This window comes from Danio rerio, chromosome 20 (assembly GCF_052040795.2).
Source record: "Danio rerio strain M-AB ecotype USA chromosome 20, GRCz13ab, whole genome shotgun sequence".
Taxonomy (NCBI): domain Eukaryota; kingdom Metazoa; phylum Chordata; class Actinopteri; order Cypriniformes; family Danionidae; genus Danio; species Danio rerio.
The window spans coordinates 25,340,368-25,358,556 of record NC_141040.1 but is presented as its reverse complement, the minus strand read 5'-3'; the positions used below and the strand labels follow the sequence as shown (position 1 = coordinate 25,358,556).

At 35.8% G+C, this 18,189-nt stretch overlaps 1 protein-coding gene across 5 annotated transcripts in view; it reads right to left on the bottom strand.

The window, feature by feature from the left end:
* The window catches only part of esr2a (estrogen receptor 2a), a 59,236-nt gene that overhangs the window by 23,654 nt on the left and 17,393 nt on the right, over positions 1 to 18,189 (bottom strand). For 4 of the 5 annotated variants that reach the window (XM_087296339.1, XM_087296338.1, XM_087296337.1 and 1 more), the window contains 4 exon segments: positions 12,601 to 13,083; positions 10,416 to 10,582; positions 7,126 to 7,242; positions 3,355 to 3,678 (listed from right to left, as the gene is read on the bottom strand). In XM_087296339.1, the coding sequence (XP_087152465.1) occupies positions 3,355 to 3,678; positions 7,126 to 7,242; positions 10,416 to 10,582; positions 12,601 to 12,998 (1,006 nt within the window). In that variant the 5' untranslated portion in view covers positions 12,999 to 13,083. 5 annotated transcript variants of the gene reach the window in all.

The window sequence follows — 18,189 nt, the reverse complement described above, 5'->3', positions numbered from 1 at the left end:
CTGCAAGAACGCTTTTTCTTTATTAATAAGTTATTTGAGTCATTGCAGAGATGTATGGATGCAGTCCTCCTAGCTCATGGGGGTCATGCACAATATGCATTGGTTTTCCGCTGTACCATGACCTTAAATTCTATACTGTACAGTATTTCTGTTAAGTGACTTTTGTCTAAGCAAAGTCAGACCTTACTGTCCCACTTAAACGATTAAAAATCAAGGCATGATTAAAAGCGTAATCTTATATTCGTGTAATATTCCTAAAACAAGGATAGGCGACAAGACTCAGAGGGTGTATATTGGTAATTATATAGATTCTGTTTTCATTTAAAAAATCATCTTTCTTCAAAGTGACATCTCAGCTGGCATTGATTGTCCTGTAATGTTCATTCATTCATTCATTTTCTTTTCGGCTTAGTCCCTTTATTAATCCGGGGTCGCCACAGTGGATTGAACCACCAACTCATCCAGCACATGTTTTACGCAGCGGATGCCCTTCCAGCTGCAACCCATCTCTGGGAAACATCCATACACACTCATACACTACGGACAATTTAGCCAACCCAATTCACCTGTAGCGCGTGTCTTTGGACTGTGGGGGGAACCGAAGCACCCAGAGGAAACCCACGTGAACGCAGGGAAAACATGCAAACTCCACACAGAAACGCCAACTGACCCAGCTGAGAATCAAACCAGCGACCTTCTTGCTGTGAGGTGACAGCACTACCTACTGCGCCGCCTGTCCTGTAATGTTGTCAAGTAAATCCAGTAATGCGGTCTAGTAAAAAAAAAAAAAACAGAACACTAAACTTGTTAGATAAATACTTATTCGAGATATTTAAAAATCAAGATATTTTCAAAATCTAATACAAATATTAAAGATATTAATTAAAATGTAAATCGACTGACTCTCGTCTGTAAATTTAATATATTTTTGCAGCTTATAGCAACAATCCTAGAGTGTCCTGCCAATCTGTTACCATAGAAACGAAAACATCAGCACACACAGTCTCTCCTCTGGTGCTGCTGTGGTTCACAAAGGTGTGCCTTCTCTGTTTTATAATCCTAGCACAGTTTTTATCACTGGTAGAATATAAAGTCTGTACAATAATATTGTAAAGCTTGTCAACCTTACTCCAGAGTCCCCCAGCTTGAGAACCCTGTCTGTGCCTACATTCATAATGACAAAACAACATTAAAAGGAAAAACATGTCACAAATCGTGTCAGATCATAGCATGATGTAATAACTGCAATTTAGTTTGAAAACAGGAGATCAGTCTAAATTCTTATCAGCTAGAGTTGACCACGTCCCTTAGTGTACTCATAAATCGAAAGCAGCTATTCTGAAAACCCATTAGAGATTCCAGAGGGAATCCACAATGAATCAGCTTTCAGGGTTTCATCTACAAATGTATCATTTAGCCAAGAGTTCTATTACATGAGGATTTATAGTTAGCCAGATCTGTGTTACTTCAAGTAAATATACATAATAATTGGGATTTGTATTAAAAGTAACACACTAAGCAAGTATTATACATCACTGGTCAAAGGTTTGGGATCAGTAAGCTATTTTGATAACTCTTTACATTAAGGGTGTATCAGTTGATGTTAGTTATTGTATTCACTAGCATGAGCAAACAATGAAAACTGTTTATTACAATATTAATTTGTTAATGTTAGCTAATGGAAATTAAGTTAATTTGATAACATTTACAATAATAAGTTAATGTTAATGCATTTACTAACATAACCTAATGAAATTATACTGTAAATTATTGTAAAGTGCGACTATTAATTTAACTCACAGTGCGTTAATAAAGTTAACAAGCATAAATTTGGATTTGAATAATGCATTAGCAAATGTTGAATAACTGTTTTCATATTGAATGTAGTTACATTTAATTTATTCATGTGATTAAAAGCACATTTCTATAGCAAAATTGCTCCAATCAGTGTTATGTAATCCTTCAGCTATTATTAAAAAAACATGCTGAATTCCTTTTCTATTACAATCAATTACAGTGTTAGTGATTCTCAATAATTAATATTATTTCTTATAATTATCAATCCTATAAAGCTTTTTTTGTTGTGCTTCATAGTTTTGAAAAATAGTGAAAATTAACTTAAATTATAAAAATCCGACTGATTCCAGACTGGTAGTGTAAGTTCTACTTATACAGTTGAAGTCAGAATTATTAAACCCCCTGAATTATTAGCCCCCCTTGTATGTTTTGTTAGCCAATTTTTATTTAACTGAAAGAAGTTTTTTTTCAACACATTTCTAAACATGATAGTTTTAATAACTCATTTCTAACAACTGGGTTAATTAGGTCAACTAGGCAGGATTAGGGTAATTAGGCAAGTTATTGTATAACGATGGTATATAGCTTAAAGGGGCTACTAATTAAATAGTTTTTAAAAAATTAAAAACAGCTTTTATTCTAGCCAAAATAAAAAAAAATAAAAAGACTTTCTCCAGAGGAAAAACATATTATCAGACATACTGTGAAAATGCCCTTGCTCTGTTAAACATTCTTTGGGAAATATTTAAAAAAGACAAAAACAAAAACAAAGGGGGGCTAATAATTCTGACATCAACTATATTTCTTCTGTTGTTTTGCTGTAAGAACACAAATATATACATCATAATTCTTCATTTATATGATTTTTTAACCAAGAACTATTGATCCTCTGCAATGTATCTTTGTAGGCCTTTACTGCACTGTTTTGACTAGTATACAATTACAGTGCTTTCATCATAAAACTAAACTTTATAATGCCATCACTCTAAAGACCTATTATTGGGAGATTTAGAGAAATAAATTATATTTATATGCATTCTAGTAGTGTGTACTAGTCTTAACTATTACTAGTATATAAATATAATTAATTAATATCCCTTCACCAGATTTTTATGCAAGTAAAATTGAGCTGCTGTTTGTATTGTCACTTCACCTGCTAAGTATTTCACCATTTGTGAAATACAGAGAGCAGAAAAATGCAAACGCACAACCATGTAGAGACAGAAATGACATGCAAATAAGATATATGGTATAAGGCAATTTTGTTAGCTTAATAAAAGAACAAAGTATATAGACTGGTTCTATAGAAAATGAACCTTAAATGGTTTCTGTTGTGATCTGAAAAAAAAACTTTTTTTTTTTTTTTTTTATTAAAAACTGCTTTTATTGTAGCCGAAATATAACAAATAAGACTTTCTCCAGAAGAAAAAAAATATTATCAGACATACTGTGAAAAATTCATTGCTCTATTAAACATAATTTCAGAAATATTTTAAAAAGAAAAAAATTTCAAAGGGGGTTTAATAATTTTAACTGTAAATTTGGTAGTAGACTGACCTGGGATCTTCTTGGCCCAGCTGATCATGTGCACAAGCTCTTTGTCAGCCAGGTTGGTCAGTGACATCATGACGTTTGCCTCAGTGAAGGGCTTCTTCATGTCTTTCATGAGATAAATCTCCGGCGGCTCTGCTTCCATGATCCGGGAGATGAGCTCCTCTGGGCTCAGTGATATGCGCACCACCTCATTCCCACTGAGAGGACGTGGGATACTCTTTATCTCTTGAGACCTCGGACCAGTCATTCTCATTCTGCCAGAGAATCGGACCAGTCGTTTCTGCTGCGCTCCTCTTTGTTGGTAGCTGCTACGATCTCGCCGCAACCCTGCAGAAAACACAATGTAACTGATGTATGCTAGTTTAAAGGATTATAGTGTCAAATGTAAATTGAGTAAATAAACTGGCTTTCGATAGCAACTGATATGAATACAAATGTGAGGGTGAAGAAATTTTGTTAATATGCAGAGTCAGAAATAAAGTACTATATGTCAGGGGTCATAAAACTTGGTCCTGGAGGGCCAGTGTCCTGCATAGTTTGGTTCCACCTTCCTTCAACATACCTGTCTGGAAGTTTCTACCTAGAATGGGCTTGATTAGCTGGTTCAGGTGTGTCTAATTGGGATTGGAACTAAAATCTGCAAGACACCTGCCCTCCAGGACCGAGTTTGGGCACTCCTGCAGTATGTTGTTCATTTATCTCAATGTGTTGGTGAGTGTAACATTTTGGCAAATCACTGCTTTTAAAACACAGCTTGTTTCATTGACGTTCCCAACCAGATTGAGCAATATTGAAAAAAATGTGAGACTGTATGTGATAGCATGATAAATATTACAATATTCTAAATGACATACTATGTTTTAAACGAGGGGTCACCAATCTTGGTCCTGGAGGGCCAGTGTCCCTGCATGTTTAAGCTCCAACTTGCCTCAACACACCTGCCTGGATGTTGTTGGCTAGCTAGTAAGACCTTGATTAGCTTGTTCAGGTGTGTTTGATTAAAGTTGGATATGAAATCTGTAGGACACCGGCACTCCAGGAACAAGTTTGATGATCCTTGTATAAACAATGTTATAACCAACATATGTTTTCATTTCATGGAAAAAGAAAAGCATCACTAAACCGTCTGAAGAACAGCCATGATGTACTGTTGCATAAAATAAGAATAAGAATGAATAAAATAAGACTTTTTAACAATGTAAACAAACATAAATAAATAAGATAATTAATCACTGGCACTTGGCTCCACTGGTACTGTTTTATCAACCAGGAAATACTGAAGTATAATGGTAAAAACGCACAAGCTAACTTGTAATTGAAGCTAAATATTTTCAAAATAATAATTAAATCCCACAGATTATATTTGTTTTTTGCTGTCTAAATGTGTTCTTTACATATAAAACTATATAGATCACACTTTTAGAATGGGTTGCCTCACATTACGAAGATCATTATTGGAAATACACTCAACCGGCCACTTTATAAGGTACACCTGTCCAACTGCTCGTTAACGCAAGGCACAAGGCAGCAATTCAATGCATTTAGGCATGTAGACATAAGCTGCGTCCCAAATGGCACACTATACACTATGCACTCATGCACTATGCACTTATGCACTTATGCACTTACACACTCAACAGAATAGTATATGTATGTAGTGTTGTCCCAAATGGCACACTAATGTTTTTTTACTAAGCGGAAATTCAAACTGTTTCCCTGATGACGTTTGACGGTCGCCAAATCAGTGAAATAAACAACCGAATTATCAAATATTACCTGCCGTGAGTATTGCCGCATTCACCATCGGGAGGCGCTATAATCACTCTCGTAGGAGAATTTTGCTTTCATCATCCAAAATAAATAAAGTTATCCAACATGTGCGTCCGATAGCTCCACCCCTTCCGCTACGTAAGCAAACCTGCGGTCGTTGAGTGCGTGAAGTGTCCATCATTCCACACTTCATTTTTGCGGCTGAATGAGTGCATCATCCGGGTAATTAAAGTGCACTTATTATTTTTAGAGTTTTCAGTGTGAACACACTACTTACACTATTTATACTACAAAATGGCGTAGAATAGTACATAAGTATGCGATTTGGGACGCAGCTATAGTCAAACCGTTCATCAGAATGGGGAGGAAAGGTGATTTAAGTGACTTTGAACGAGGCATGGTTGTTGGTGCCAGATGTGCTAGTCTGAAGATTTCAGAAACTGCTGATCTTCCAGGATTTTCACACACAACCATCTTTAGGGTTTACAGAGAATAGTCTGAATAAGAGAAAATAATCAGTGAGTGGGTACAAATGCATTGTTTATGTCAGAGATCAGAGGAGAATGTCCAGACTGGTTCCATCTGATAGAAAGGCAACAGTAACTCATTTAACCACTTGTTATAACCAAGGTTTGAAGAAGAGCATGTCTGAATGCAGAATATGTCGACCCTTGAGGCGGATGGGCTATAGCAGCAGAATACCACACTGGGTGCCACTCCTGTCAGCTAAGAACAGGAAACTGAAGCTACAATTCGCACAAGCTCACCAAAATTGGACAATAGAAGACTGGAAAAATGTTTCCCGGTCTGATGAGTTTCAATTTCTGCTGTGACATTCAGATGGTTGGTTCAGAATTTGCCATCAACAACATGAAAGCATGGATCCATCCTGCCTTGTATCAGCGGTTCAGGCTGGTGGAGGTGGTGTAATGGTGTGGGGGATATTTTGTTGGCACACTTTGGGCACATTACTACCAATTGATCAACGTGTCAATGCCCCAGCCTACCTGAGTATTGTTGCTGACCATGTCCATCCCTTTATGACCACAGTGTACCATCTTCTGATGACTACTTTCAGCAGGATAACACGCCATGTCATAAAGCGTGAATCATCTCAGACTGGATTCTTGAACATGACAACAAGCTTACTGTACTCAAAAGCCCTCCACAGTCACCCAATCTAAATCCAATAGAGCACTTTTGGGATGTGGTGGAATGGGAGATTCGCATCATGGATGTGCAGCCGACAAATCTGCAGCAATAGCATGATGCTATCATGACAATGTGGACCAAAATCTATGCGGAATATTTCCAGTACCCTGTTTATGCCTCGAAGGATTAAGCAGTTCTGAAGGCAAAAGGGGGTCAAACACGGTACTAGTAGGGTGTACCTAATAAGGTGGCCAGTGAGTGTATACATTGCACACTGAAAATTGAACATTTGTGAAAATTGAAATCCCTCATTTAAAAAGAAAGCTAAATAACACAATTGTGAAAAACTATTACAAAAACAGTGTATTCCATCAAAAACCACACAGTTTATAAACACATCAACCAATGAGATGACAGTACTGTACATCACAATCTCCTTTGAAACCTGTGAAAGTAGCATGTCCTAAAACAGCAATTACAAAAATGGACAAGGAAAAACAGCAACAGTCTCTACAGCAAGATAACTAGCCCTCCACACTACTCATCCAACCAAAGACCAAAGACAATTGATTGTTATCTCATCCTTTACCTGCTGTAAAATTAAAATATATGTTCAAATATAAAACTTTGGATTTTTAAGGTTCAAGCTACCTTTGAACAAACTTGAATAAATAAATAATCAGGGCTCCATCACATTATGATTACAATGATGATGCATATCACACCTTCAAGGCATGATAGCTGCTTAATATTGGGACATAAACTAAAGTCCATGAACTCAGCTTTGAACTATTAGTTCGCTGTGTGGGCGTAGAAATGGAGGGATGGAGGATTAAAAAGACAGAGACTCACCACATTTCATCATTCCAACTTCATAGCACTTTCGGAGTCGGCAGGCCTGGCAGCTTTTGCGGCGGTTCTTGTCGATAGTGCATTGGTTTGTGGCAGGACAGATGTAGTCATTGTGTCCTGAAAAAATCAATTAGATGTTCGTCTTTTGTCCACTGAGCAGTTTTTAAAGCTTAGCAACTATTTATAAACTATATTTAATGATCCTAAAGCAAAGCAGAGTAGTCTTGTTGAGACATAGTACATCACAAAATGTCCAAGATTACTTCTATTTATGTCATATGGAAAAAAAATGCAGAGTGCAATGAATTCTGAATGCTTTCACTGACCAATTAAAATTAATTATTATTAAAAAGTATTTTGGTAACACTTTATTTTGATAGTCTGTTTGAGTATTAGAAGACTGTCTGCTTAATATGTTGATACTGCTCCTTCAACAGACATTTAACTGACTATAAGAAACTTTGCACAAATATGTCAACTTACACCAACCCTATAGCCAACCTTCTAATCTAATGAGAATTAGTTGGCATGTAGACGCAATGTACATTATATTTAACAAACTATCAAAATAAAGTGTGACCAGTATATTTTAAGTGTAAAAACTAAATTAGATGGCTGTGATGGTGTTATTGTGAACATTAAATATGTCAATGTACATTCATAAAAGCAAAATGAAACCTTTCATAATTTATCATTATTAGAGACGTAAAAAAACAAAAACAACAAAAAAATACAAGTCTAGTCACATAGTTGTGGCTAGATTGTATACGGTTGCAGCAGGATATTAACAAAAATTATTTCTATTACTTATAAAAAAAATTCAATTAATTGATTAATTAAATTAATTAAATTAGTTTTATTAATGTCTACCCCCACACAACCGTCACAGTAATGTAAAAACAGGATTTGCACAGAGTATTATTTACTCTATCTATTAAATTACCCAATAAATTGCATTTTTTAACGCCTACCCTCACCCCAACCCTAAACCTAACTGTCACAGTACTGTAAAAATATTAATTATTGTTATACAGTGTCATAAAAAATGCTGCTATATGGATGTGCATATCACGCTTCCGGCCGGCCGCACATTCGATCTAGACTTTACCAAGTCACATATTTGTACATTAATTAACAATAAAGACATCAACAATTTCAGTAACATTTTGAGTGCAGACTATTATACCAATGTGAGTCAAGATTTTGATCCCATGAATTGATCTTACATTGCAGTAGGTATGGACAAGATTTCAGCATTTTACTTATTATCAGCAGTGCAAAGATGATTATTATGATAACATTTATCAATGGTAATAAATCTGTATTTTCAAGCTAACAATTTTAAATTTTAAAGATGAAAATCATATTAAAATTGGTGAATTGAAAATAAATGATTAGTGCTGGGTCAACCAATAAATCAGACACAATTAAGCAAAGGTGTGATTATCAAGTGCTGTACATCTTGTCAGGAAAGCACTGTTATGTGATCAGTAGTAAGGCCCAATCCCAATTCTACCCATTAGCGCTTCCCCTTACCCCTAACCCTCGTTTTGCGCATGCCCGTGAAGGGGTAGTGGTGTCCCAATTCTGTTAAGCTTGAAGGCGTAGGGCTAAGGGCAAGGGGCATACACCCCTTTAAACAAAGATTTTTCAGGACCACACTCGAAACAAAGGGGTAAGAAAAATTACCCAGAATACACCAGCCACAGCTGCACACGCAAGTAAAGAGATCCACTAATTTGTGTTTTTTGTCATTATTACGAATTTTAACAACACACAAACACATGTTTTAATATATTCATAACCACATTCATGTTTTACCATCATGCTTTTTAAAAAACAACACTAAAATAAAAATTTTGCGATCTATAATCCCTAATAATAACACCTGTATAGCAGTTCCACAACATTCTGACACTCGATGACACTGGAATACCCTGTCAGAAAAGTCTAGTGGCTGTCGATGGGCTTTTTACAGTGTCTGCTATAATGTTAATGTTGTTTTTAATGTGTTTACATAGATGAATATGGCCACTGTGTAAATGCACAGTACAGTTACGATCTTATTGCCACATTAAATCGTTATGAAAACACAATATATGCCTTCAGTGATTTCCTGAAGATAAATCCAGGAAATTCCCAAAGCATTGCATTATAAACAGAATATTCAACTGCTTTCATTGATTCAGTGGGACTAATAAATCACACGACTATGGAATCGTCTCACAAAATATTTATTTTAAACACTCAACTGAAGTTATAAGGTGAGTTTGGAATAAAAACTTTATTAAATGTGGTATTTTGACGTGCAGCATTTAATACACAGACCTTCATCAGAAGCTATGCAAAAAGCGGTCATTATCAAAGAATATTTATAATCATGTCATTGTTGTTTGATTTAATCACTTTCCATTTTGAGCACAACTGTGTGTAGTACAACTTTGTGTTGTAAATGCTGCTCTATCTAAAAAGCACGTATTGGAAACTTACTAGAAGAAGTGTTGTGCCTTGTTCTGACAACTGCCAGATTATTACCCCTATGTTCTGGTAGATTTAGGGTAAAGTGTGGGGTTAAAATTAGTGGTAAGTTTTTGGATTAAGCAATCAGGTAGCAACAAGGCTGTAATTAGTTGGCATGGGGACGAAAAAAAAGCCCAACACTGGCTTTACTGACCAAATTTACTGATCAAATAGCCTTCAATTAATTACATACCCCTAATACAGATTTTTGGCTTTTGAGTAAAACTATTGAATGTTTACTATCAGCCATTTATCATCTGATAACATTTAAATGATCAGCTATTGGCTATAACAGGGGTCACCAATCTCGGTCCTGGAGGGCCGGTGTCCCTGCAGGGTTTAGCTCCAACTTGCCTCAACAACATACCTTTCTGGATGTTTCAAGTATACCTAGTAAGACCTTGATTAGCTTGTTCAGGTGTGTTTGATTAAAGTTAAATATAAAATCTGTAGGACACCAGCCCTCCAGGAACAAGTTTGGTGACCCATGGGCTATAACGTGAAATTGCAGATTTTTGTTTTATATATATATATATATATATATATATATGTATGTATATATACAATTGAACTAATAGAATATTTATTATCATTCATAGCATGACATTTACTTGGATATGTTTGTGTTAATTACTTTAGAGAGATTTTTAACATAAGTCTTTTCTCTGTTATCAGCCAAACACAATAATCATTGGATAAGATATTAATATTAGCACTATCTCTACAAGTAAGAACAATAAAATTTCATGGGTACTTGCAGAGAGTCTTACCTTGTATACTCCTCTTGAAAAAGGCTTTGCAGCCTTCACACGACCACACTCCATAATGATATCCAGAGGCGTAATCACTGCAGACGGCACAGTAGTGCATGTCAGCTTTACCTCTCAGAGACACAGACGTCTCCTCTGTATCTGCTACCCGCTTCACCAGTGGTTTGCTAAGGAGGAATGGACAAATACATCTAAGCATCCATTTAGATAGCCAGAGTTGCATAATAAAAAACTCTCATGTCATTCTATATTTAGTGAATATAATACTGTTTTCTTATTTCAAAGATGTACTATTGCACAATGTAGTTTAATGCAGTACTTCTTGTCTGGTGTGTGTCCTACTTTAAGCTTTGTCTCAGTCAAGCAGTAGATTATTGATTTGGAACAAGACAGTCACTCCAATGTTCAGTGCTTAGCTGCTTTCTCTCACAAAATTTATCTGTATATTGACTGATTTCTTATTATAAACTAGGTATTAGACTGTCAAAGCTGTTAAAGGAACCTTCTGAAATTCAAGATACAGTGACCTCAATGTTTTACCAGAAGTTTTTAGGCTGGCTTTGGAACATTCCACGTCAATTACAACATGAAAATTCAAACACTTTTATAGGCTATTAGCTGTATAGACAAATGGGTCTAAATTCAGACAACAGAAGGTCTCCAACATGAATATTTCTATAGTATTTGGTATAAATTCCTGTAGTAATTTTTCATGTGGAGATCTTATGTTGTTCTGGATTTAGGTTCATTTGTCTGTAAAAGTACAGCTAGTATTAAAGTAGATTTGTTTGATTGTTCATATTGTAATAAAAATCAGAATATATTTAGTGAAACAGGTCTCAGCTTTTTTTTGTTGTTGTTGTTTAACCATAAAACAATGCTTAGGTCTGTTTAACTAAATTTGTTTTGATTAGAAACAATTACTATTAAAGGTGCAGTAGGTGATTGTCTTCAGAAACATTTTTTTGAAAGATTGATGTGACATTTTCAGTTTCATAAGGGACCTTTTATAGCATCAATAATGTAGATTTTTATTTAGTTTAACAAAAAAGCATTAGTTAAAATCGCTATTCCACCTAGCCTGCTTTACTAAGGTGAAGTTGCTTTTATATTCACATTGGTTCATTTTTTAACAATGACAACCTTTGCACTCTCCCTGTATTGTTTACCATGTTACTTTGCTTGCTAACTACCTAACTGAAAATGTGCTAGATATAGTACAGTGTGTTGTTAACTCGCAATTGACATGATCTTGTGAGTCTCTGTCATCTTTAATGTGCGCATTCACGATATCAGGAGGTGTGGCTTTGGACGACAGGGGAGGGATTGTATTTGAAAGATACTATGCTAACCAGTTAGCATTTAGGCAGATCACCTCCTTCACCTTTAACTATTATAACCCTGCTAAAAAATCCAGCTTAAACCAGCCTAGGCTGGTCGGCTGGTTTTAGCTGGTCGACCAGGCTGGTTTTAGAGGGGTTTTGGTCACTTCCAGGCTGGTTTCCAGCCATTTCCAGCATGGTCTTAGCTGGTCCGGCTGGAAAATGACCAGCTAAATCCAGCTAAAACCAGCTTGACCAGCCTGGTTTAAGCTGGACACAACTGGTTTTGGCTGGGCTCCCAGCCTGATAGGCTGGTCAAGCTGGTTTTAGCTGGTCATCTCCCAGCTTAGGCTCGTTTAAGCTGGATTTTTCAGCAGGGAAACTATTGAATTATTATGAATTGAATTACTATTATAAACTTGAATGTGAACTACAAATGTTAAAGAATCCCTGATGATATAGTCACACCAACCTTTCACCAGACGTTATCATGCTGACTTAAAGGGATAGTTTAAGGAAGAGAAGGTGTTTTTTAGTATTAAAAAGTAAGAAAAAAAAGAGAAAGTTTTGTTATCATTTACTCACCCTCAAGTGATTCCAAATTTTTATGTTGCTATTATATGTTCAACAAAAAAGAAGATATTTTAAAGAACGCTGGAAAACACTGACATGTATTGTAGAAAAAAATACAATGGAATTCAATAATTACTGAATTCCAAGCCTTCTTCAAGATATCTCATTTTGTGTTTAGACAATAGAAAGTCATAAAGGCATGTGAAGGGTGAGTAAACAGTGGCAGAAATTAAATTATGTGAACTATTCCTTTAAGAACATTACATATGGACTATTAAGCTTAAACCTACCTGTTTTCCTCTTCAACATGATCATGTGGTGTATGTTCTGTCCAAGTCCCACTAGTAGCATGGTTCTGTTGAAGTCGACTCTGTTGTTGCAATGTGAGTGAGGAAACATGGCTGTGAGGTGGCCAAAATAAAGTCGGGCTTAGCGACTGGCGCACAGACGAGCAGTCCGATAAAGGCGATGTGCTGTACCCCAGCAGAGCGGGACTGTAAAAGGGCAGAGTGCTGAAGTCGTGGCCAAGGTCTGTGTAGGGCGATGGGATGCAGATGGGGTGATTCTCCACTGGCAGAGATGGAGAGGATGAGTTGAAGATGGGGGAGAGGATGTGACCTCCCACCCGGCCTGAGTCCACTTCCTGCAGCTGAAGAAGAGGACTGTCTCCTTCGGGATACTCAGACATGGTGAAGGCGGATGAGTTCAGTGCTGTCGCATCAGTAACGGGGGACTGTTGATGTGTGTCATGGTGAACTTCTCAGTCCTCGATACTGGGAGAAAAGCAGGAAGAATTACAGTGTGAATTAGCATTGAGCAGACTCATATTGAACAGTAATCTTTAAGGGAAGCTCTTGAAGAACTTGAATTATGCCACTTTGACAGTTCTCATCTCATCATCGTTCATTATAAGGTGTTTTTGTTTACATGTAGATAATTAAAATAAATTTTAATAGAGTAAATTAGAGCATCAATTCTTTTCTCTGTGTCTGAAAAGGTTAATTTAGGGATCTGGTCTTCCTAAAGCCCTCCTCCCTGAGATTCTACTGAGGTCTGATTGCTCAGACAAGATGTTGTGATTATAGAGAGTCTGTTGTGATTGGTTGAACATTTACATCATGTGTCGGGAACCAAACAGTCATTATATTTGAATTTCAGCTCTGCATGCTTTGTAAAGCCTCATTCACGCTATGAGCGACTCGCAGCGACAAGCAACCGTTCATTTCAACGGAGAGCGGGTGACTTTCAGCAACCTCCATTTACGTGAACGACAGTGACCGTTGGTGACCAGATGGGCATGTTAAGTGACTCGTCAAAGTTGAGAGTCCTTCAACTTTATACAAATGAAGAGCGACTTTCTTGAATGACAGTCAATAGAAGCCTCAGTAGAATTCATGTGATCCTCTCTCAGCTCGCTCAGAGGCCGGTTGTACTCTCCTTGCTGTAGACCTACACAGACTTGCATTTGAAGCAATTCGCTACCCAGATTAACAGGCAGCTACAAAGTCGATGCTAGTGTAAATGAGACATAAGCATTTTCCTTTTGTGACAGAAACCAGCAACTAAACTCTTCCAGGCGTAAACAAATTAAGACTAAGGGACCTATCATACACGTGCCGCAGTAAGGCGCAAGACCTGTTGGCACGTTGCTATTCTGAGGAACTAAAATTCACTGTGCAATAGACCAGCTGAAAGCAGCGCAGAGTGTGTTAGTTGTGTGTCTTGCTTACACATTGCTTAATACATGCAGGATGTAAAGCAATACACAAATATCTTTACAAATGAAAAAGAAGTACAGGATTAAAATGTTACAAAAATATTATTTTCTACATGAATATAAAAACCACTGCCTTCATCTTGGAGGGCTTATTTTAGTTTATTCATGACAATTTGCTTTTATATAATGTTATTATTAGTAGTAGTAGTATTTCTTGTGTTTATATTTGTTTTGTTAAAAACAAGCTTAGATTTGTCCACCTGTCAGGTTTTGGGCCATATGGGGCATATCATGTGTGTTTGGATGCAACTCAGTTTTTTGAACACACTTCGTTATTATTGTTCATTTATTCGTTTGCTGGAAATTAGAACTGATTTTAGAAATAGCTATGAAACAAATCTTTGTGCTTGACAAACTAAATTAATTATGTAGGCTTATGGATGTCTGTGCGTACAACCCGTTTCCTAATCCACGAAAGAGAAAAAGTGAAAGTAAGGGCTGATTGAAGCTGATTCACTCCATTTACGTGAACGACAGTGACCGTTGGTGACCAGATGGGCATGTTAAGTGACTCGTCAAAGTTGAGAGTCCTTCAACTTTATACAAATGAAGAGCGACTTTCTTGAATGACAGTCAATAGAAGCCTCAGTAGAACTCATGTGATCCTCTCTCAGCTCGCTCAGAGGCCGGTTGTACTCTCCTTGCTGTAGACCTACACAGACTTGCATTTGAAGCAATTCGCTAGTAGTAGTAGTATTTCTTGTGTTTATATTTGTTTTGTTAAAAACAAGCTTAGATTTGTCCACCTGTCAGGTTTTGGGCCATATGGGGCATATCATGTGTGTTTGGATGCAACTCAGTTTTTTGAACACACTTCGTTATTATTGTTCATTTATTCGTTTGCTGGAAATTAGAACTGATTTTAGAAATAGCTATGAAACAAATCTTTGTGCTTGACAAACTAAATTAATTATGTAGGCTTATGGATGTCTGTGCGTACAACCCGTTTCCTAATCCACGAAAGAGAAAAAGTGAAAGTAAGGGCTGATTGAAGGAGACCTGTTCTTTATCCTTGTGCCGCAGATGATCTGTTTAACTGTTTTCTTGCTAGTGAAGCATTCAGTTTTTACACTTACAAAGTCCGCTATGTACAGTAAATAGCAATTGGGAACAAAAAGGGACCCCTAAAGGAAATGGGAGATGAAACTCTGATTGTTTTATTCTCAAAACACACCCAAAACTCATTAAGAGAATAAGCTCAACCCTGTTAGACCATGCGCGGCAGCACAGAGCGTTTTTATTAGTCCATGCAAAAGTAGATTCGGACATGACCTTAATGCTTTTGTGCCCTGCGCTTTACATTAAAATACAGAGCCCTAAAGGTTGGCACAATGCAAATTTGTTACAAATCTTCTTAGATGGTTTCAATGTTTAGAAATGCAATTACTGAGAACTTATTTAAAGGTACACTATACCCAAAAAATGCAAATGCTGTAATCATTTACTCACCTTTAAATGGTTTCAAACCTGTTTTAATTTCTGCTGTTAAACACATAACAAAATCTCTTGAAAAAAAAAAAGAATGTGGAAACCTTTAAGAAAGTTCTGAGTCAAACCCTTGTTTCTGGAGACATTTATTGTGCACTTTGAAATCATTTACATTCCACATTAATGAACTACTATAATAAACACCACATGGAAGATGTGATCTTAAAATCATAATAGAGTCAATTATCTTAATTAATAATAAAGTGATTTTTTTCCCTGTATTAAGAAAAATATGGATGTTGTAATCAAATACAGTAAAAGACTGCAAGCAAATAAAAGAATCACTGTAACAAGCTTCAAAAATGGCCAAATCTGAAACATTTGTTAACTTCTTGAATTCATAAAACCTACATCAAGGTCAAGACTTTTTAAAATACAGCACACTTTTATTTTCCTCCAAACACAGTGTAAATAGATTTCATACAGTACTTTAAAGAAAGTGGCATCAAACGGTTTAACATGTTGCCATGGCATCATCATAAACATATTGACTATTATTCTCCAAGCTTTTACCAAGCTGTAGTGCGTTTTAGGAACATTGTTTATTAATAAGCAACATATTATATATTGAAGAACTGAATATACTCAGTTCTGTGTTCGCAACATTGTGAAATGCATTACATTTATACACTATGCTAGGTTTTCCCAAACTGTACGGTTTATGAGTTGATGAAATGCTAATAATTAAAACATAATATTTAAAAATTATATTCTTTTTAAGTGGCAACATTGAGGCTCAGTGGGTAGCACTGTCACCTCATAGCAAAAAGGGCAATAGTTCCAGTCCCAGCTAGGTCAGTTGGCATTTCTGTAAGTATGTTTGCATGTTTTCCCTTTGTTCACGTGGGTTTCCTCCAGGTGCTCTGGTTTCCTCAGAGTCAAAAGACATGTGGTATAGGTGAATTGAATAAACTAAATTTGCCGTAGTGTAAGAGTACTTGTGAATGTAAGAGTATATTCCCAGCACTTGGTTGCAGCTGAAAGGGCATGCGCTGTGTAAAACATATGCTGGATAAGTTCATTCTGCTGTTGGGACCCCAGATGAATAAAGAGACTAAGCCAAAGGAAAATGAATAAATTAATGTATTATTTTAATATATTTAAATAAAAAACAAACAAACATTCTATATTTTATTTACAATTCACCAACATCAGAACTTATTATTTGTCTTGTGCATTCTTCACTGCAAGTTCCTCTTCACCAAAATTAAGAACCACGAACTGCATTAAAATGGCCACTCGATGTTGTGAATATTCAAAGTTAACTGATATGATGAACAGGTGATTTAAAAGAAATATATTTTAGTTTTGAAAACTTAAATGAGTAAATTAATTGGAAAATTAATTTTGGAAAATCCCAAAAATATGAAAACTATAAAAGCCATTGTGCGAATAATATCTAATCATTTAAAATCATTTGGAATCATTTGAAACAGTTTTTCTTTTAAATAGAAATCTTTAGAAAAACTTTTGTAAAAGTAACAATATATTAGCTGCAACTTTTAATGCATTAAATATAGCCATGCAGTATAAATTCAGTCATTTAATTTTCAAAAAACAGAAAAAGGCAAAAAAAAAAGAGAGAAAGTTTTCACCTAAACTACTGAACAGTGATTTATTTCTTTTCATTAAGTTTCAACCAGACAAAAGTAGGCACAGTGGAGAGCTGTAATACAACATCCTTAGGTTAATGATTACTGACAAGTCTCTCACAGTACACACAGTGTACACTGGGTAACAAATTAGAATGAAGACAACACACATTTCTACACACTTCTGGTGTTCCACCAAGCATACGGTACATATAACATAAACACATAACACTGCATTCAAAGCTGATCCTAGTCTTCTGGGCCCATAAACAAAATTCTCGGAACCTTGTCAGTAAATTAATAAAAATCCCAAAATGACCCAAAACCCCTTAAGGCGGATTTATACTTTCACCTGGCGCCACATCTCTGCAGACTGCACCTTTTAATGATTATAAACATTTTTATAACTAACTTTGATGCATCACTTGCTTTTGTTCATATCTCAGACAGTTCTACCAATTAAAGTTAAAAATCAATGACAACAAAACACAGGTTGTACTACAAATATGTATTTATATTATGGCTAGAATAAAAGCCAAAAAAAAGTACACTCACTAAAAAATACTGACTTTTTTTTATAGATTTAGCCCACTCCACAATTTACACATTACTGTCTGACTAGCTTGTGTTATGCTTATATGCCAAGTCAATAATGGTCCAACATTCCTGACCATCATTTCCAATAAAGCCTAGAAAAATAGGGCATCAGTATATCGTAAGGCGATTTCTTCAAATATTATTTTCCAGTTATCAAAGTAAAAATTTTGCTACTTCGTTTTAGTTTTGTAACTACTAAATTGTTTTAACTTCAAAATTGCAATATTTACAGTTTAAGTCAGAATTATTAGCCCCCTTTTAATTGTTTTCTTTTTAAATATTTCCCAAGTGAAGTTTCAAACAAATTTCGAGAGGATCACAAGCTTATGATTGTTTTCAGCTGTTTCAGCATCAGCTCATGATTAATTATTCAATCAGATGATTTCTAACTCACAATAAATAACCACCTTCGTCTTGAAGAACCC